The sequence below is a fragment of the Mastomys coucha genome, unplaced genomic scaffold (assembly GCF_008632895.1).
Source record: "Mastomys coucha isolate ucsf_1 unplaced genomic scaffold, UCSF_Mcou_1 pScaffold12, whole genome shotgun sequence".
Classification (NCBI taxonomy): domain Eukaryota; kingdom Metazoa; phylum Chordata; class Mammalia; order Rodentia; family Muridae; genus Mastomys; species Mastomys coucha.
Window position 1 is genome coordinate 82,221,217 of NW_022196894.1, and position 21,348 is coordinate 82,242,564.

The following is a 21,348-nucleotide window of genomic DNA, read 5'->3' on the forward strand; positions in this document are numbered from 1 at the left end:
TCCCTGAAAATCCCCAGAGCCTGATACAGAGCATCAGCATACCAGGCCTCGAGGATGCCCCAGCCCTGGAGCGGAGCTCTATGCGCCATGAGCCCTGGGGCTCAGAATGAGCTCTGACCTCATCATCATGTGAGCCTGGAGACTGCCATGAGCAGAGCCTGGTGACATAGGATAATTCTGAAGACCTTAGGATGCCTCTAGCTGCAGGGTTCTGCCCGGATGCTCTGAGCTTTCAATTTGCAGGGATCATGGTTAGAAATTTTAAAAATTAGGTTAATTCCTATGTTGGAGAACAAGCAGACAAGCCACCTAAAATGGTGTGTATCCAGATCTCACAGATGACAGGGGTGTGTCCGGACGTCACAGAGGACAGGTGTGTGTCCGTACCTCACAGATGACAGGTGAGTGTCCAGACCTCATAGATAACAGCATGTTTAGATAACAAAGGAAATGTTGCTTGTTTACAAGCAACATTTCCCCACATTATTATATTTTCATTTGTTTCAAAGAAAACGGCTCAGTTTTGGCATATGATTCATGCGCATTTCCTTCAAAAAGAAAAGAAAGGAAAGAAAAGCAACGAAATGGATGGCCCTCTTTCCAACTTTCAGCCACAATTCTCCAAGTTGGGCGCTAGTTATTTCTAGACCTAACTAATCAATTGTAGAGTAACAAGCAGTCATTACTGTCTAGCGAGCTTCATTTGATTATGCCAGGACAAAGATGGATTTGGTAAATTGTAATTCAAAAAGAAGAAACATCCATGTAGGAATGGTAGAAAAAGATTTCCTGTTATCTCTATTGTGTCTAGATATAGCGAATATAAGTAAACTGTTGCTAATGACTTTTAGTCTGATCACGTAACTTACATTTAAAAAGGAATTTTTCACAGAACAAGCAAAAATTCAGTGGCTCATTATAAATATGTTGATAATAAATAATATTAAGTCTTGAGATTTTCTCTAACTAGTGACATACTAGTGATACACACACATGCATACAACACAAACACACACATATGGTTTGGGGTAGTGAGTGTGTGTGTGTGTGTGTGTGTGTGTGTGTGTATTATATGGCTGTGTGTTCTACGTATTGTATGTGTATGTGTACTTTACTGACAAATTCTTATTTCAGTTAAGTATTAACACTGCAATTTGGTTATACTGGCAATGGGTGGGATCTAAAACTCATAGTTAAGAGTAAAGAAACAGATCTACCCCACTGGGACCAATTATATCCAGCCCTATTATTATTATTGCCATTGTTTCCGTGAGAGTCTTCATCTGCATTCTCTCTGCAGCTGATGTGGCCCTCTCAATTTGCACCTCCTTCACCTTGGAAAAGGCATTTAAAAATTAATTTCTGAAAAGATGAGAGATATGCAGTAAGGGAATGGATTAGATGACATCCACAATGGGAGAGCACAGAGGACAAGAACTCATGGCAAAGTAGAACACACACATTCTGAGACAGGAACAAAGGTATGGTCTATTCCTGCCTCCCATCATAGTTCCTGGCTTAATGTAGCTACTAATAAATGACTGTTAGTCAAATCAATAATTAACTGTTAATTAAACTGATGAGTGGCTCAGAGCCAAGTATAACTTCATCAGTGTTTCCAGTGTGTAAACTGTTCTTTGTACCTTATTCTTGCAAGTGAATGTCTCTCAGATGAGAAAACCAGTCTCCCAGTGTTCACAGACCACACTGAAATCCTAACCCATTTGATGCATTTATCCAGTATTTCCCTGACCCCTTAAGAAGGTGTTTGAAGTGGTCGATCATCCCAGAAAATACCAGTCCAGATATATCCAATCTTCTCTTAATAAGGCTCATTTCACTAATTCCAAAAGATATCCACCATTGTCTTTACAACTTGTTGATACCAGGTTGGTGTCCACAAAATGGAAGGAAATTATGACCTGTCCCTGTTTTAGATAATATAAAAACCCTTTTTGAAACACATTAAATTGCATGCTAATGGTTTCTATAACCTTGAACTTCACCTTCCCAGGAAAAAAAAAAAGTAATTTTCTCCAGTTTTATAAGGCCACATATTTTTGCAGTTTTATATCTCAGAGTTCAAAAAGTATTCAGCATATGACATAAACCATATGAAACAATTGTGTGGTGTTTTAAAGACACACTTGAGAGAGCTACACCTCCATTCCTGTCATGTTTCCTGCTGAGTTTGATTCCCTATTTTGCCATAAACCTTGTATATATATGCTCATTGTTACAGGGGAAATTCAGGAGAAAACACCAGGAAAACGAATGCAAACAAAAACAAGCCAAGGAAACAAATAAAAACCAATTGGGGAAACTTACATTGTAATTTTTAGAAAATAACATTTTTTTTTTTTTTGCCATTAAGTTTAGTGGTTGAGTGAAAAATTTAAAGCCTGATATAAAATGTATCTCTAATCTTTTTCTTTAAAAACCCATCAAGGTAGGTCAAACACAAATTTCATTGAATAGAGAAAATGGCAACAGATTAGTCTCATGGCTTCCTTCTGTTTGGTGATGTTTAGTTCAGATAATAATGGTGTGCTACATGGAAAAGTTTTGCATAATCGATCTTTTTTGCAGGGTTCCCACTGCTAGAGCAGGCATATTGCACATGCTCAACGAGTTCAGAAATGCCATTGCCCATTGGTTCCTCTTTAACTGAGAAGCAGACCTTCCCAACTGGGACAGTCAGCAAAGCCTCCATGTCTTCCACACCACACAACCCCCTTGGCAAGGAAGATGTCTTTGTACTCTCTACAGTCCTGTCTCAACCTTCACTGAATCCTTCTGGTTTTGAATTTTGGCCAACCAAAGCTAGAAACCTGTTAATTGTTGTTTCGACATGTTGAAAATTTAACCCCGATTTGTAGACTGGGGAGGAAGAATTCCTTTGTTAAGTAACTTGTCCCTAGTTACAGATTAAATGGCTGTCTTGGGCAATAAACACAGGTATTTATATAATACCAGAACCTGTATTAAACAGGCTGAGTGCAGTCCTCTCCCGCAAACCAAGTACATTCAGCTTAGACTGAGGTTTAGCCCTTGCCCACAGCTCCATGATCTATGCCTTCAGTTAACTGTTATCTGTGCAGACCCTGGGGACAGAGCTAACCCCCTCCAACCCCAGAGCACTGAAGGGCCAGGTCTGATACAGACTTCTGCATCTTTAAGCCTTGTTCAGTCAAACCAAACAGACAAGCTCTCCGGGGATAAACAGGCTTAGTAACACAACCCAGAAGGCAGAGCCCACAGAGTGAGCATGAATTAGTAAACAAAAGATGTTTTAAAGCAACACAGATCCCAGGAAAGATTTGCCAAGAGCTTTGACCATCCAACAAATGCCACCTGTGACATACCCTTAACTTTTTCTAGAGTGCTTTGCAACCATCTGTTTTAGTTTTGCATTTTCACACTTAAGATCCTCCGTTCTTTCTTCCAATACTCTCTGATGAAACAACAATTCAAGGTTGCAGACATCTAGGCAGCTTTAACTAAATCCCCTCCTTTTCCAACGCCTACACTGTTCTGAAACAACTGGAAGTTCAGTTTTTTTTTTATTAAAAACACTTATATAATAAAACTCAAGTAAGGCTTCTTAGAATCCAGCTATAACTGATGTGTTTGTATGGAACTGACTATGTATAAAACCTTACCCTTCTACAATGCTAAAAATTATTTTACCATCACTAATACTTCTCCCATTAATTTGATAATTAAAATTCCAAAAGAACCTGAAGAAATGTAACCTCTTATAGCTTCTTAGTAAGTCTCATTAGCCTACCACTATTATGACAAAAATGATTAAAACTACCTAAATTGCTCAATTATGTTTCCCTCAGACCCTCTCTATCCACACCACTAATCATTCTCACAACTTGATTACTACCATTAATATTAATAACCAGCAAAAATCATTTAAAAAGGAAAAAAATTATATATCAAAAACTTTGTTTCCATACTAGTTAGCTTATAAATTCTCCTTATCATAACCTCCTCCCCAACTGAACTGATTATATTTTATATTTTATTTGAAGCCACTCTTATTCCAACACTTACTATTACTCGATAAGAATGCATGTTAAATTTAAACAAAAAAATGTACCCCTGGAAATGGTTTAAGAGTGGTGTGTGTGTGTGTGTGTGTGTGTGTGTGTGTGTGTGTGAAGCCATGCACACACATTTTCAGAAGTTCTTACCAACTCGCTGCTCTCTAGGGCAAACTCTGGTAATAATCACTTTTCATTTGTGCTCTATAAAATGTTTTTAAATATCTAAACACTAGTAATTTCATAGTAAGTTTTTCACTTTAAAAGATGAAAGAAAAGCAGAAATGGGCCCCAGAGCATCCTAGCACTGCAGGTGTGGAGAGCTGCCCGTGGAGATGTGCCCAGAGGAGGTGCCAGAGGGTGGTGGCTTCTCTCTGGAGGGAACATGAGAATGAATAAATTTTCAGAAACAGAGAAGCTTCTAAGCTTTCCAATCTATTCCCTCATTTTCTGCTTTAATTAATTAAAACTAGGACACATGTGCCCCTGGTCACATATTTCTCACTGGTCTTGAGGAAGATCTGTCGATGAAGCTTGGCAAACATTCAGAATAAGATTAGACTATTTTAAAACAGAAAAGAAAAAACCCTTTTACTTTTACCATGTGCTCAAATAGTCAGTGCACATTTAAGTCACATTTCTAATAACTTGTCCTGGCTCTGTGGTTGTTATAAGTAACATATCAAGAAAACATTTCGTAGATAGAATTACAACATTTAATGGAAACTCTTGATTTATATCTCTTAAGAGAACTGCACAAAGGCAATCAAGACAATGCAGAGCCAAGTGAAGTGGCTGAGTCAAATTTTAAATAATACTCAAGGTCGGTAACTTTATTCACAGGAAGCAGGGCTCCAAGACTCAGGCCTGTGGCTTAAAATTCCACCCAGCAGCTCTTGCCTGACAAATGACCCCCACAACTCTCCTCACCAAAGCATGCTCTTTAAAGAAAGAGTAACCAAGAGCCTTGTCATCTGCAGAGGGACATAACTTGAGTTTCACTAAGTACTTACTGCCTGTGAAAGACAGAGATTGCTCAGAGAAAATAAAATGCTAATATAGATATCTTATTTTCAGAAGCTCTTTGTTCAGGGAGGAGGTGTGGTCCAGAGAAGAGACATTGCAGCAGGCAACTGATTCACAGCTTTCTCTGTCCATGACTACTGGTGTCACCCTGAACCAGCCACCCCATCCCCCGAGATCACAGTGATGTCATCAGCCCAAGAGAATCAGTGCCCTCTTGCTACCTGGAGGAATGCCAGGAGCTCCTGAACAGGGAAAGGAAAATCAGAGTGGTGAGGAAAATCAGCACAAGGAGGTGGAGTTTGGATTCTGTGACATAATGTGGACATATTTCCACTTCTGGCCAAGATCTATCAAGAAGACCAAGATTTCACCCTCCTGCCAGAGAAAAGGAATAGATGGACGAAATAAGAGAAACAGCTTCTGCAAGGTAAGGACCACGGACCTCAGAGGAAGAGGAGACATACAAAGTGAGGTCCTACAATTGTCAGCAACCATGGCCCCCAAGCTTCCCCGACTGTACAAGGTAGAGACCTCAGGCAGTGGACTACAAGAAGGGAGGTGTATTGGAGACCCAGCTGGCTAGACTTTACAGGACCAAGTGCTCTACAAGAGATCTGCAGGTTATCCTGCAGATCTTCCATGCCTGCTGTTATAAGAAACTGAGGCTAGAGGTAAAAGGTACCCAGAGGATTAGAGGTAACAGTGCCTGGAGTCCCACAGATACAGGAATGCCTTGTTCTTGGCAATCCAATTTGAAACTCAGAGTTCATGGTAGACTATTAAGTAGGATCCTGATTGAAAATAGGAATAACAAGCTACAAGGAGATTCACTCCTATCAACAAATCTAAAAACAGTGAAATTCGAAAGGGTGAAGCTGCTTCTAGGTAAACTAGCTGGATTTCAAATAAGCCTGAATATATTTATAGTTGTACAAAAGTACCTAGCACCCAATAATATAAAGTTTATGGTATACGATAGCCAGTAAAAAAATGACCAGACATAAAATTATGCAAGAAAATATCGGCTATAATCTTAGGTATGAGATGAAGGGATGGCCAGAAGAGACTAAGGACAGATGGAATTCCATCATTTTACATCGATAAAATAGGTACTGTGAAAAAGAGAAAAACTTTGAACATGGCCAGATCAAACAAAAGATTATTTGTAGAGGTGATAAGAATGGTCTGTTGAAAATAGTAAACATTATTAAAGTAGTAAAGGACAACACTCGGACCAGTGACAATTCTATACCCAGGCAAAATATCTTTTAAAACCAATAGTAAAGTTAAGGTGTTTTCCAGGCATAAACAAATCACTAGCATATACACATTTTAACCCAAAGAATTCAAACTTCATCTTACATGTACTTGAAAACATAAAGGATGTACATTGGGCAAAAGAAAAATGATACATGCATGGTAAATATGATCAGAGACTATGACTACATTGGCAAAAAGATATGATTGTTTCTTATTATAGAGAAAAGATAAACAATGCTGGCTTAAAGAAAAATAAGAATGCAGTATGGAAGTCAGTGTAAAGGCAATTGCCAAACGAGTTAAGAGAGGGGGGGCCAATATTGGTCTGTGATCTTTAGGATACAATGTACCTAAATCTCATCTACAAATAAAGTGCTAATGGCATTTCTCCTAGCTTCTTCCCTGTGGCCCCCAGTCCTCCCTGTATGGACACCACCACTGATGCAGTGACCTGCAGTGACATCTCGATGTGACCTACCCGTGGAGGCACCGCCTGCAGCGCGGTGATGTAATTCTCGAGAGCCAGGCGGCGGCGGTCATTGAGCATGGCTTCAACTCGGGCCATGTGTGTCTCTACAAGCTGCTGTCTCTCGTTGGCTGCTTCCTGTTCCAGAGATTCCACCTTCTCCTGGAAATGCTGACGTGAGAAATACACACAGACATGTCTGCTTCTCAGCGTAACGATTAGTGCCAAGACAGTCTCTCTGTCCGAGGTCATCTGTAGGCTGGCTTTACTCCTAAATTCCTAATCTCACTTAAATTTTCCAAGGGACCGGAGGAGCTGAGAACTCCAGCTGCTCAGAAGACGTATCGTTAATGAAATGAAGATTGTAAGCCATAGAATATATTTGGGGTGATTAATTCTAATTTTAAATAGTTGGGAGCAAATGGAAGGGAAGCAACTTATTACTAGGACAAGGAGTGACGATGAATCAAGGTCATGCAAATATCAACACAGGCTTCCAGCAGACACCGGTAGCCTGGAGGCCCTTGATGACTGAGTGTGTAGCATGTCCTATCTGGTGTGTAGATGGTGCTGGGGTGTTACCTGGATAACGGCCTTCTTGTCAGCTTTGGGCAAGTTCTTGGCTTGACGCTCTGCCTCTTCCCACTCTCTCATGACCTATAAAGATGACATCAGACAATATGAAAATCCTCCATTCTTCTTTCAAATACAGATTTAACACAGTGGCTTATATTATAGTATGTTTCCTATTAAAAACACATCACATGCCCATCCAATGTGAATAATATTTGTCCTACAAGAATGTAAATAATTTATGCCAGCAGTATGGTGAATATAAATGTCCACATGTACTGCTGCTTCTTGAAATAAGGTTGGTTCATCTTTTCATTTTCCTTGATAAATGTCTGAAAGTCATTTTACTTGACGTGAGTAAACACCGATTACCCATAAAAGGCTATACTGGCTGGTTTTGTGTGTCAACTTGACACAAGCTGGAGTTATCACAGAGAAAGGAGCCCCCCTTGAGGAAATGCCTCCATGAGATCAAGCTGGAAGGCATTTTTTCAATTAGTGACCAAGGGTGGGAAAGCCCATTGTGGGTGGTGCCATCCCTGGGCTGGAAGTCTTGGGTTCTATAAGAAAGCAAACTGAGCAAACCAGGGGAGGCAAGCCAGTAAGGAACATCCCTCCATGGTCTCTGCATCAGCTCCTGCTTTCTGACTTGCTTGAGTTCCAGTCCTGACTTCCCTTGGTGATCAACAGCCATGTGGAAGTGTAAGTGGAGTAAACCCTTTCCTCCCCAACTTGCTTCTTGGTCATGGTGTTTGTGCTGGAATAGAAACCCTGACTAAGACAAAGGCATATGTTATCTGAACGAAGTCTCCTGTCAATGAACTAAGACATTGAATATTAACCTTTTATGACATCAAGTCAAAGCATTCCAAAGTGGTGTACTTGGGTATGTGCATGTGCAGACCAGGAATACAATGCCACAAAAAGAAAAGGTGATGCAGAAGAGAAGGAAGACCTCTGCTGTCTGAACTGCTAAGGTTTACTCCTTGCATAAATGAAGAATGGACTCTTCATGTTCAGTAACCTAAGTCAAGAGTAGCAAGGGTGACTCCAAATCCACCCAGAAATCCCCTTAAAGTATGCATTAGAATCTCCTGAATGTGGCAAACAGTAAGACCCTAACTGAGGAAGCAGGCCAGCCTGCTGGGTCATGACCGTTTCCTGTTCTCAACCTCCTCACTCACTGATCAGAATGCAGTGCCTATTCCTGTGTGCTGCAGAATGAAGATGCAGGTTAACTAACTGTTCATTACCCATGGCTGCCCTTTCCTTTTCTACTGTCTGGTCGGTGAAGTGGGTTTCCATGTGAAGTTAGCCTAATAAAGGAAGATGAAGCAAGATACCAAGTTGCTTACAGGGTAGGTACTCACGAACTTCTCATACATCTCCCCAAACTGCACGGAAAACTAGGCTTATAAGATCATATCTGATCAGCATGTGAGTTGGTTTTTTAAAATTAGTTTCTTGAGAACAAGATACATGGAAAACGTACAAACTGTTCAAGGTACTTGAATACTTCTGTTAGCCAAGAAAGGGCAGCGGTGGACAAAGAGATATTGAAGAGATGCTTCATTTTATAGATGAGCCTGGGAAGAAAAATGTTTCAATTTCCTGTATGGGAGGGAACGTTCCCGAGTGGTGGTTCTAACTAGAATTCCTCAGGCAAGACATCTCAAAATTAGTTTGAGATAGAAAGCAAATGTCTTAATGGGGTGTGAAAGCCGGTCCCTGCATTATGTATCCTTGACTATCATCTTATCTTAGACATTCGGAACCTGGACCATTCTCTTGGAATTACAGATCCATGAAATAATTAAGATTTATCTAGCTAATGAATTGAAAATACATATTACTATATAAATGAACTAGAACATTGATTTTTTTCAGAATGATTTAACAATATCTTCTCCTCTCACATATCCATAGCCTATGCCATCATTGAAGGACTACTTATAGACACGCTGTAGACAGAAGATTTACCCCCTAGCCAGTGGCTTTCACTGGGGTACATTGGCAGTAGATAAGATGACTGGATTAAGTGCTTTACAAAGGCTGCCTCATTTAATTGGTGCCTCACAACAGCCCTGTAATCAGTAATCTCACTCACCAGTTTAAGAAAGCTATGAGAGTGAGCAGTGGATGAGGAATGGTCATACGCCAAGTAGCCTACTGGCTCAGTGTGTGGCTACAGAGTGGGACATCTATGTAGAGGTGAGTTAAGCGTCAGTACTAGTAGCGTCCCTAAGATACCACTGAATATATTAAAAAACTCAGCATCAGGAAAATTTTTGTTTTGAAGGACTTCATTCTACATACACACTAAATGGACTAGATATGTAAGTACGTGTGACCAAATGATCTTGCTTGACAGGATTTAGGGTCTCCATGGAAACAAGTCTCTAGAAATGACAGGGGCAGGGATTTTCCTGGATTAGTTTAATTGATGTGGGGAGACTCACCCTAAATTTAAGTAGCACTGGGCTGTGGCTGGGGATTCTGGACTGGAGAACCCAAAGGAGAGCGTGGGCCGTGCACTCTGCTGCCTGACTGCAGGTGCCATGTGACCTGCTGCCTCCAGTTCCTGCCTCACATCATGATTACCGTGTCACTCTGGACAGTACTCTGGAATTCTACACCCAAACAAAGCCTTCCTTTCTTAGGTTGCTCTTGTCAGGCTGCTTGGCATACCAAGAAGTGAACTAATACACTAATGAAGCACATTTAGGTTTTTTGTGTATGTGCTTATTTGCATCTGACACATGCTAGTCATGTTGCAACCAAGATCTTCAGATCACTAGGTCATTTAACATCAGTACAAATATCATCTTCCCTAACTGTGCTAGGTCATTAACATCAGTACAAATATCATCTTCCCTAAACATGCTAGGTCATTAACATCAGTACAAATATCATCTTCCCTAATCCTTTGTACCTGCAGCAGAGACAGATGAGGTCCATTATTTTGTATGCTAACCCAGAAAATTAACTGAAAGCTACAATAAAAATCAAGTTGGAAAGCTCCGAATTTGAAAACTTGAAGTTCTCTGAATCTGAACTTCAGGCCTGCACTGTGGGTCCCTGAACAACAGTTTTTCACTGTGTGCAGAGAGTCATCAATTCCATCGGGATTTATGGTTCTTCAGAGGCCTGGTTATGTCATGCAGAGAAAATGACGATTACTAAGTAGAGATTTAAGAGACAGACAAGTTCAAAGTCAAAAAGTCCCCGGAATTGAGCAGCATAGACTATGGAGATAAATGGCAGCTAAACTTCTAACACTGGAGTCTACCCGGTGCATTCTCTGCTCTCGGAATGACTACAGCTAAGTCATCTCTGATCTGGGATGTGAAGATGGAGAAAGTCTCCCGGAAATCTATGAACTAAGTCCTGGATTAAGTAGATGCTTACCAGGGTTCTTATTTCTACAACAGATCATGTCAGAAGCTAACACGGAACTTGAAACTAATTTCCTTAATTACATAAAAATACCTCAGATACAGTGAAAAAATATTTAGAAAAAAATGATTCATGTGGATTTAAGAATGAAATACAAGGTTGGCATGCCTCATGTAATTTTTTTTGTAGACTAAAAGGAATTAGAGTGTAGTAGAAACATACGATTATAGACATAAAAATCACCAATACATAAAGTATTATACAAATCTTTAGAAACAAATGAAAGGTAAGAGTAACCATTTGCCCTGAGTTAAGCAAGATGTGCGACAGAGGTCTCCGTGAGATTTGTGGGTGGGAAGAAGAGAAAGACATTTCTAAAATAAGCCAATGTGAAGAGCAAAGTCCCGAGGAGGGGAACAGCTTCCAGCTGCAGACAAGCCCGGCCTTCAGCTTGTCTTGGCAATGGGAGGCAGAGGCAAGGCTGGGGTCAGGGTGCCCTGGCAGGCACTGCAAACGTCACGGGCGCGCTCAGTGGTTATTATACTTCCTGTGGCCTTCTGTGCAATTATGTACCCAGGGCTGTAATTTTTTTAAGGGTCACAGGAAAGCCTCTGAAAGCTTTAGAAAATGAGATCAATTTTGAGTTTGAAAAGGAGGGAATTATAGTAAATCCCAATGAGTCTTTCCACACCTTCCTAAATGACTTCTTTAATTAAAAAAAAAAAAATGTGAAAAGTTCTAGTTTTCAGGGGGATTGATTTTAGTTGCCTGTTCTATTCAGTTAGCTTTCTAGCTCAACTTCAGGTTTTCCTCATGGGCAACTGGTAGAACGTGAATGATACTTCATGGCCAGGATGACTATGGTCCAGTGTGGTTGTAAAACCTTTTCTCTCAGGGTTACAACTGAAAGAGTAGGGGCAAGTATTATAGCTAGTCATCTTTAAAGAAATAGCAACCTTGTCTTGCTTTTTGAGATACATCATTAGTTCTGTTTAAAATAAGGGTTTTCTTGTTGTTTAGGATGCCAACAGCTCAAGAAACACGCTCTATGGGGAAGACTTCATGATTCGCAGGTACACAGGGCCAGGGCCACTCTCAGGCAGAGGACTGATGGGAGGACAGAGCAAAGCCTGAGAGTGCATTTAGGAGCAGAAGGAGTAAAGATGTGAGGTAAGCCAGCTTAGGAATGACTATCTTGGTTGGATCAACTGGGCAATTCTAAGGCATGGGGAGTTTTCACAAAGCAATAGTGCCTGTGGCAGGGCTGTGGCCGGGAACCCAGAGCCTGATAGAGAACTTAGCTGGGATGTGGCCCAAGGGATAGGGCATAGCTTAAACGTGTCAGTGTTCTTCCTCTAGTACCCTACACTTCTTGGGAAACAGATTATCTCATGGGGCTGGACCTCTCTAGGAAGACTAGACAGGCTGCCTGTCTCCTGCCTCCACAGCACTGGATTAAAAAGGTCACAAGCTCTGGCTTTTTAAATGTGTGTTCCAGGAATCAAACCCAGATCCTCATATTTAGTGGGTAATAGTAAATAGTTTACTGATTTGAACTACTCCTTTTTATTCTTTAAGTAAATTTTACAATGCACATCTAAAGAATACAGCCTATTATGAGACTCACACACAAAATAAAGTTTGTTACAATACATCAACTAATGGCCCTTGCCTCACCATCTTCAGAGTACCTTTCTTTAGCAGAGAGACAGGATTGAATCTATGCTTCAAAAATCTCGTGTACTTGTCTTTACTTGACTTGTCCATGTACGGGGATAGATGTGGGGCAATCTTACAATCTGTGGCCTTGTAGCAAACATTTTAAGTTAAACTTTATGTCTATCCAGCTGTGGCAGAGGCGAGCACAGATTTCTCTATATAACAAAACAACAGAAGATGGAAACATCCTCCCTACCTGGGACATTCTCTCTCGGTGCTTGGCTTCCAGCCTCTCTTTGGCTTTCTGGAAATGGGCATGCTCATTCTCATCTCCGGGTGTCTCCAGGTACTTGTCGACGGCATCTGGGGTGCTGGCTGCTGTCGTAGGAACTAGAAAGGAGACAGGAAGGCAAGATGAGAAGAGAAACAGAATGCTCAATCTTTGTTAGAGAGCCAGTCATTTCCCAGGACAGAATTGTATAAAGGAGCAGCACACAGTAGATTACAGTAGATGCCAATGCAGCCTAAAGAAGCACCCAGAGACATTTTACCATGGTGAGAGCATGTTTCACCTCTGTAGTATGGAGCAGAAGAGCACATTTAAAAACTAGAGCATTAAAATGTTTTGCCCAGACAGGCATTCCTCCAGCAATCACTGCTTAATATGGCCATGTTTGATCAAATCCTCACGCTCTGCTTGGCTGTTCTGTAATCTGGAAAGTAGCTAAGGGTATGTCCAGCGTCTTACATTGAAGTCCCGCAGACACCAATGAAATCTGAAAAGGTGGTGGTTGCAAAGTCAAGGCATCTCGGCAAAATGGGAATTCTGCACGTTGTGTTTTAGACAGCTTAACTGCAAAGCCACCCTTCACAAGAAAGCTTGAACACCATGGGAAGACATATAAACATCAACAAGTGCAGTTTAGAAACCACAGAAGGACATTCCACCTTCACATATTTGGCAACAGTCTATAATTCATCACACTGTTTATCAAATAGACAGTGATTTCTATTTTAAATTCGGTATCACCAGGCAGGATCTGAATTGCCGCATCCACTGTGATGTTATGTGGCAACAGGGATACTCCTAAAACTGAAGACTGAACTATAAAACAGAAATATTCTAACTTATGAATGAATAGTGATTAGCAAGAATTGAAAGTATGTAAGAGCAGTAAGAAAGATAGAGGAGACAGTTTTAAAGAGGAATGGGGTTTCTCCCTAAACAGGAAATGATATCATCACCCTCAAATAAATTTACATGTTTATTCAAAAATATCAATCACTGCTTCAAATATTCTTTTCACACTTCTCATCAAATTCTTGAAGTAAAAGGCTTGGGATGCAATATCCCCGATGGCAACTGGATAAGAAGTCACAGAGAAGTTGTCTGAAGCTAGTGCCTTGTCTACCTATTTAAGAAAATGACTGGCATTAGAATCAAAGGTTTGACCATATTAACAGAAACCAGAATGCATTTCAATAAACATGAGAGAGATGCATGCTGATTTCTTTCCTTTTTCTGTGGTCACTGGTTAATCATCACTTTTAAAAAATCAACAGCAGTCAAGATGTCTGTCCAGGTGTGGCTTTTGAGCAGAAGCGGGGAGGCAAAGGTTTATTCCTGGGACCTCAAAGAACTGTCCTCATCTAGCTGATAAAAACGGGAACACTTGCCCAATGGGGAGAAGGAAGGAAGGTCCACTGGGGACTCTGAAATTAGCCCCAGCTAGGTGTGAACCTGAGACAAGGTTTTTATACCAGCTGGTACCCAGGGCAAGTGACAGAGCACTCAGCAGTCCAAGATTTTTATCTACTAGTGATGCCATGCCTTGAATCCTACAATTGGATGTATGCGTGCAAGGGTGTTTCTGTATAAGATTAGTGATGGGATCTGAGGGCTAAGATCCCTTCGGACGCCTCTCCAAGAGCCTGAATATAACAAAAAGACAAAAGAAGGAGGTACTTGTGCTTTTGGATTCTAGTCTGAGGCACTGGATTTTGCTCATGGACTGGGAACATATGGATTCCTATGGCTTGGAGTCAATTATGTGCTTACCAGTATCCACAAACAGCACAGGAGTAATTCCTCAGAGTAGGATAAACACATACACACACACACACACACACACACACACACACACACACAATTTCCAATTTCCCTGGAGAAAAAAAAAACCTAAAGAATATAGGAAATTTCTCTTCAAGGAAATTTTGTTAGGAGTCCCAGTTAGAACCTACTGTTGGAATTTAAGATTCAACCCTTTTTTCAGTATTTGATTCAAACTTAGAGTCATTTACACTAACCCTCCATCTCAGTTGGTATGGGTAAATGGAATGATCCTATATTTAAACCAGCAAACCATGAGATCATTTAGTGAAGGTGACAATGACAGTACACACTGATTCTTAAAGCGACATTAGTCCTTCATTGTTGATGTTCTATGACAAGGAAGGACCTCAAAGGAAGGACCATCCAGAGACCTCAGATTCTCTTCCCCTAAGACTGTACATCTTAAAGCTATTGTGCTCCCAGGACCAGCTACTGTACTGTGAGGAAGTTCATTGCAGGTGGTGGGCCATGGCTTATCCATGTCCCATAGTGTTCCTGAGGAAAGGAGTGGCTCCAAGGATACCAGTTCCCCTATATCCCAGAGTGCAAGCAACAGGAGCTGGATCCATGTCACTTCAAAGGGGGCACTGGAGATACTCCAAAAGTGAGACATTGGGAGGTTTATTTATTGTTTCAAAATTTAATTATTTTTTTGTTTGTTTGACATATACAGGGTCTTGTCTAAGCCCAGGCTTGCTTCAAACTGGCAATCCTCCTGACTTTGCCTTTGCTTTTGCTTTCAGAGTGCCCTTCCATATCAGACTAAGTTTTTGTTTTGTGTAAGAAGAAAAGAAAACCCACATGCCAATACAAATCACATAAACTGTTCAGAAATCTTTGAATTTTCTTAGAAGCTATGATATGGGTTCAGATTTCCAATGAGGTCAAATAACTGTCATCTCTTTTTAATATCATTTACTGTGCTGGGAATATGTATTTTTATGGTGAAAGAAAAAAATCTCTTTCACTGTGTAGAGAATAATAAACTCAGTATCCTAAAATAACCAGAATATGAATTCAGGATCAGGTGGACCATAAGAGGGTTATACTAGTTTTCGAGCAATAAAGAGTTAATTTATCTACACATCCAGGCCACTGGAAAGGGACTTTATTGTTTGAAAATTTTAAGAATGTGACTTAGCCAGAAATACGGTTTGTTATGAATATGTAGGACTGTTTCCTACTGAACAAGTTGTTTGGCCCTGAAGACTATCTGGTAAAAAATTAGGTCATATAACAGGGGTCAGAGGCACACAGCTGGCATACTTGTGAATTCTCACCTGAGGTGACATGTCTACTCCTGGCCTCTGTAAGCAAGCTGGGGAGAAGGGCATGACCATCCTTCTACAGAGACCCAGCCTTCAGCCTCAAGAGACAAACACAGCTCCAGATTTTGAGTCCTATATCGTTAATCAACATCAATGCCACCACTATCCAGTGCCTAGGCAGAGATTTCTAACATTTAAGTGAATCTCCTCCTTAAAAAAACAATAGAAAACAAAACCAAAACAAGAGAAAAGCATTGCAACTTCAGAGCACATTACTTACTATCTTGGGGTGGACTTCCTCCTTTCAAATATTCCAGGGTGCCCGGCATGCTTAATGGTATGTGTATATGTACATATATGTATATATGTATGTATGTATGTATGTATGTATGTATGTATCCATCCATCCATCCATCCATCCATCCATCCATCCATCCATCCATCCATCCATCTATCTATCTATCTATCTATCTATCTATCTATCTATCTATCTATCTGTCCATCTGTCAGCAAACATGGTGTCATACTTTGGATCTGGAATGGCCTAGACTGGTGCCCCAGTTAGTGCTATTGGGAGATGGTACACTCTTTAGGAGGTGGGGGCTGGAGAGAAAGAAGCAGGTCACTCAGGGCATGACTATGGCCTTATTTGTACCCTTTTATCACATCATCTCCTTCTTGCACTCCTGTAAGATGAGTGGCTATGTTCTGTTACCTCCTTCCTGCCATTAAGAAACAAGAAAGTTGGACCATTGATTAAAACTGAAAAATGAGGCAGAATAAACCTTTCTCCCATCAGGTTGGCTTTTTCTGATACTTTATAAGCAATAGGAAGCTATCTTAACTGGGAAGCCAGGGGTATCTGATAAGCTTAGGTGATAGTTGTATCACGAATGTATGCTTGCTCATTCATTGCTCTTCTACTTTCCTTTCCAGGGGTCTCTTATCAGCATCTGTCATATGCAAGTCCTGTGGGCTAAAAAACAGTGACCAAAAAACCACATTTGTACCTGGTGGTTAATGTCTTAGTGAAAGATGCAGTTACTACACACACACAGACACATACACATACACACACACACATACACTCACACACACATATGCATACACATAAACACATACACACACACACACATACATACACACACACACATATACACACACATATACACTCATACACACACACACCTCTTCAAACTATGTAATTTGTATTATGGAGGGGACAAAGATAAAACTGGGTTAAAGGGGAGTGGGAGAAAAGGGTGTGTGATCAAGGAGTCTACAGCCACTAAGCAGGTGTCCAGGTAGAGTCCTCATCATGAAGGTGACATTCTCAGACCTCACAGGTCACTGGTGAAGAACACGACAAGGAGATGCAGAAACTAGCACTGAGGTCCTAAGAAGGAAGAATGCCTGGTAAATTCCATGACATGTGCATGAGGCCACAGTGGAGAAGGCCATGGAGGAAGCAGAGGGGGCTGTTCAGAAGGCTATAAAGCCACAGTGAGAACTCAGAGGAGCAAGAGTGTTTGGCAGCTCACGAGGAACAGATAATGAGATTTTAAAAAGATCATGTAGGAGCTGAGGACATAGCTCAGTGGGTAAGAGATCTCGCTAGCATGAGGATTTGTAAAAAGCCAGTCATGGCTGTGTACATGAAATCCTAGGAATGTGTGGTGGGGAGATAGGATCATGACTGTGCTTGCTGGCTGCCAGCCTAGCTCCATGTTCCATGAGAGATAAGAGCAGGATACAAGGTCTTCCACTGGGATCCTTATTTGCATGTATATATGGGCATACAGCACACACACACATACACAGACATATACACACACAGACACAGACACACGCGTGCGCGCACACACACACGTGTTCTGCAGTCTCCCTCCTCTGTTTGCCACATACACATGGGTGTGTCTGTTTTCTCATGATAAAACTATGTTACCTAAACCTAAATGCCAGGAAGCTGAAGATTATAAGAATAAGTTTCTTCACTTGTGAGAGTCCATTTCACTTCTAATGATAATGATATGCCAATGCTGGTCACAGTACTTACTGCTCATTCTTCAGTCTTCTTAAGATCTATTGGAAGTCTACTTTCTGGCTGTTAGGGAACAGGCTTACTTCTGATTTCCTATGAATCTTGTTGCATGGACTCTCACAAAGAGCGCTATTCCCGAGAACATGATGCCATTTTTTATACTTGCTGTTCCCTGGGAAAGGCCTCACTACATAAGGAACTTATTTTAAACAAAGTGAAACCCACTGAGGTTTTTGGACATGGCTGAAATCAGTATGGCTCAGAGGGTTCAGGGAGAGAAATGGTCAAAGCCAATTCATATACCAATTTCCCTTGCTGTGACTCCAACTCCATGGAGGTTAACTGTCCCCGGGTGTGTGCATAGGGAGTCGTTTCCAGGGTTCCCTATAGATAGCAAACTCCAGTTTGCCCACCCTTTTGTACATTTGGATATAACTTGGAGTATCTAATGTCTATACTGTCCTTTTTCAGACTGTTTATATTACTGAAGATAATGCAGACATTAAAGGGAGTGGGTTTCTTCCTGTATTGTTTGAGGAACAAGAAAAAAGTTTGTATATGCTCTGTATAGAGGCACTTATTTTTGACTCATGATTGGTTGAATACATAGATAAGGAAGCCATGGAGACTAAGGGCTGACTGGACGCCAGTCCATCTTCACACTGACAATTAAGATATTAGGGAAAAAAAAAAAAAAACCAACCCTATAGTTTTCATATCCATTTGACTCCTCAATTTACAGGGTGACACGATTTCTTTTAATATTAGTTCTACATATATTTATTTTGTGTATGCTGGGTGTGTGTGTAGGTCAGATGTTATCTCAGGATTTTCCCTGTCCAATTACATTAGGGCAGTGGGAGGCCTGTGAATGGACAGTGAAAAGGGAGGCAGGGCTAAGAGTTGCAGAGACAGGGAGCATCTGGGGAGGGGGAGTGGGAAACAAAGGAAGATGATGGTGGAAGTGAATCAGTGTGGCTATGACTAGCCACAGGATGTTATGATATCATAAAGGTTAGAATATTGGCATAATTTGTCTAATCTAGGTGGGCAGCTTTTATCATTATCAATTGGTTCTGAAATTATTGTATTGGCATCTTGTATATAGAGAATTTATTGAGGCATTGAGTCTTGTTTTTACTGGGTTATTGGGTATTGTATTATCAAACCATGAGGATAGCAGATCTATTTGGTTATTGGAATGTGGGACAGAGCCTACAGGACCCCACCAGGACATAGTGTTGTGGCCCGCCAGTGTTGATACTTGTGTGGGAATATGTTGGTTCTTTTTTTAAATATTTCCCACAACAGGTATCATGCCCTTGACCATCTAAACTAAAACACAAGAGAGTGATTCCTAAACAAAAACTCCATGGATAGCATTTATTTGATTTATTCTTTTCCCCAGCAGAATGCAGCTTATCTATCCAACACTGGCAAGCAAAGATAACAGTGAAGACTTATGCAACTCACTGCCTTATCATTATAAATTCTATTTGATTGAGAACTAGTAATACAATTCCTTGAAATGGCTATGAGTTATGGGATATGGTAGAATGGGTAATTTATGTATGAGTGAACTATAAACCTGTAAATTAGAATTTTATAGAAAAATTTAATCTCCACGTGACAAGGCTTTCAAACTGGCATTTCCATTTAAACCATTTTTTTAAAAAACGTTTCTTTCATTGCTCTAATTTCAAAGTAGCTAAAACTCTTAGTACATTCCACTAAATATAGACCATTCCTACCAAGGTTGAGATAGACGAGCCATTCATAACAGGAAAATAAAAGCGAGTGATCTTTCAACAGCATACTAGATTCTAAAGAGGAGTGAAGGCTCTTTGCCCACGTCTTCTTGAGCTTCCTCCTCTTTTATGGCCAATCACAGTTGCTGGAGAATACTATGAATGTACTGTGTGGAGGGAAGGTAATAAAAATGTAATCTACACTCTGTTTACTCTTCACCAGTCAAGCTACATTTCTTTTTTATGTTTATGTACTTGTACTGACATGGGAAATTTTTTATCAGATATGTGAAATGAATATAGAAGAATGAATGCTGGCATTAGTTTTATTCGTGGCTATATTCCTTGCACTTAAATGTTATCTTTAGTCTGAATAGAGACAACCACCAGACAGAAAGATATAAAACAAGAGTCATAGTAACTGGAAGTCAGAATTGCGTAGCCATAGGGCAGTGTTTCTTGTTTGTTTGCTGGAAGCTTCCTTGACTTCATTACCAGTGGTTCACAAAGACATGACCAGTCATAACTGGTCAATATTTAATGCATGAGTTCAGAATGTCAGTCTTCACTACCAACTGCATCACAGATATTCTGACAGTGAACGCTGATGGACCCTTAACTTCTCAAGGCCTTAAAGGTAAAATCAATTTAAATTTACCCCGGCTTTCCAGAGCAATCTTTCCCAATTCACTCATATGCTGAGATTTAATCCTACCTACCACATCTCTTATCCTGTAAGTAAATTACTGAACATGGCCGTCTTAGATTATCCTACTAGAGTCTCTCAAAAGGTGCAGTGGTAGCACTGGCACACTCTGGGCTCATAGAAGTAACCTTTGTATTAAAGCAGACATGTGCCTGCAGGCTAGAAGACACTGTATGGTGCCTTCCTTGGCCATTCCCTATTTTATTTTCCTATTTGTTTGTTTGTTTGTTTGTTTGTTTGTTTTAAAAGCGGGTCTTTCACTAAACTTGGAGTGAGCCCATTGGCTAGTCTGGCTTCACATTCTACTCTAGCACCAGGGTTCCAGACTCCTGCTTTGTAGTCCCTGACTGCATGCAAATGCTGGGGATCCAAACTCAGGTCCTCATGCTTACATAGCAGGCATGTCACCAACAGAGCCATCTTCTCAGACCGCTGGCTGCCATGGCAACCACAGAACCAAGCCTACTTACGTATTTACTGTCTGTGGTTGCAGCAGTGTGTAGATAGGATAGTGATTGTACTGCCTGATAGAAAAGCATGTCCAATCCCTTTAATAAAGCCATTCCCCCATTTCCCCTTTAGCAGTTACCAGACAGAAAAGCATGGCCAATTCCTTCAATAGAAATGATCCACTTCCATACCTTTATCAAGTAGCTCATGGAAGGAGTACATATCTGTGCAGGAATTATTTAAACAATAATAATTGCTATTATTATTATTTTGAAATAGGGTTTCATTATATAGCTCTCACTAGCCTAGAAGTAACTCTGTAGCCCAGCTTTGCCTCAAACTTGCAGAGATGCATCAGCTTCTTCTCCTCTTGAGTTCCGGGATTAAAGAAGTACACCAGCCATGCCTAGCCGGACAATTGTCTTTAATATAGTTGGACAGTCTAAGAGAATATCAAAGTTCCATTCCTAGTATTCTCTATGATGTGCTAATAAATTGATGCCTATTCTTTCACAGCTAGAAGAAAAAATAAAGGATGATTTAAAACAATAGCTCAGAACTAGCCAAGGACAATGGCTGAGGGTTAC

At 40.6% G+C, this 21,348-nt stretch overlaps 1 protein-coding gene across 6 annotated transcripts in view; it reads right to left on the bottom strand.

Annotated features, from left to right (window-relative positions):
- App (amyloid beta precursor protein) overlaps positions 1–21,348 on the bottom strand; it is a 228,643-nt gene that overhangs the window by 62,590 nt on the left and 144,705 nt on the right. For all 6 annotated transcript variants that reach the window (XM_031364311.1, XM_031364309.1, XM_031364310.1 and 3 more), the window contains 3 exons: positions 12,692–12,825; positions 7,390–7,464; positions 6,820–6,978 (listed from right to left, as the gene is read on the bottom strand). In XM_031364311.1, coding sequence (XP_031220171.1) covers positions 6,820–6,978; positions 7,390–7,464; positions 12,692–12,825 — 368 coding nt within the window. The remainder of the gene's footprint in view (positions 1–6,819; positions 6,979–7,389; positions 7,465–12,691; positions 12,826–21,348) is intronic.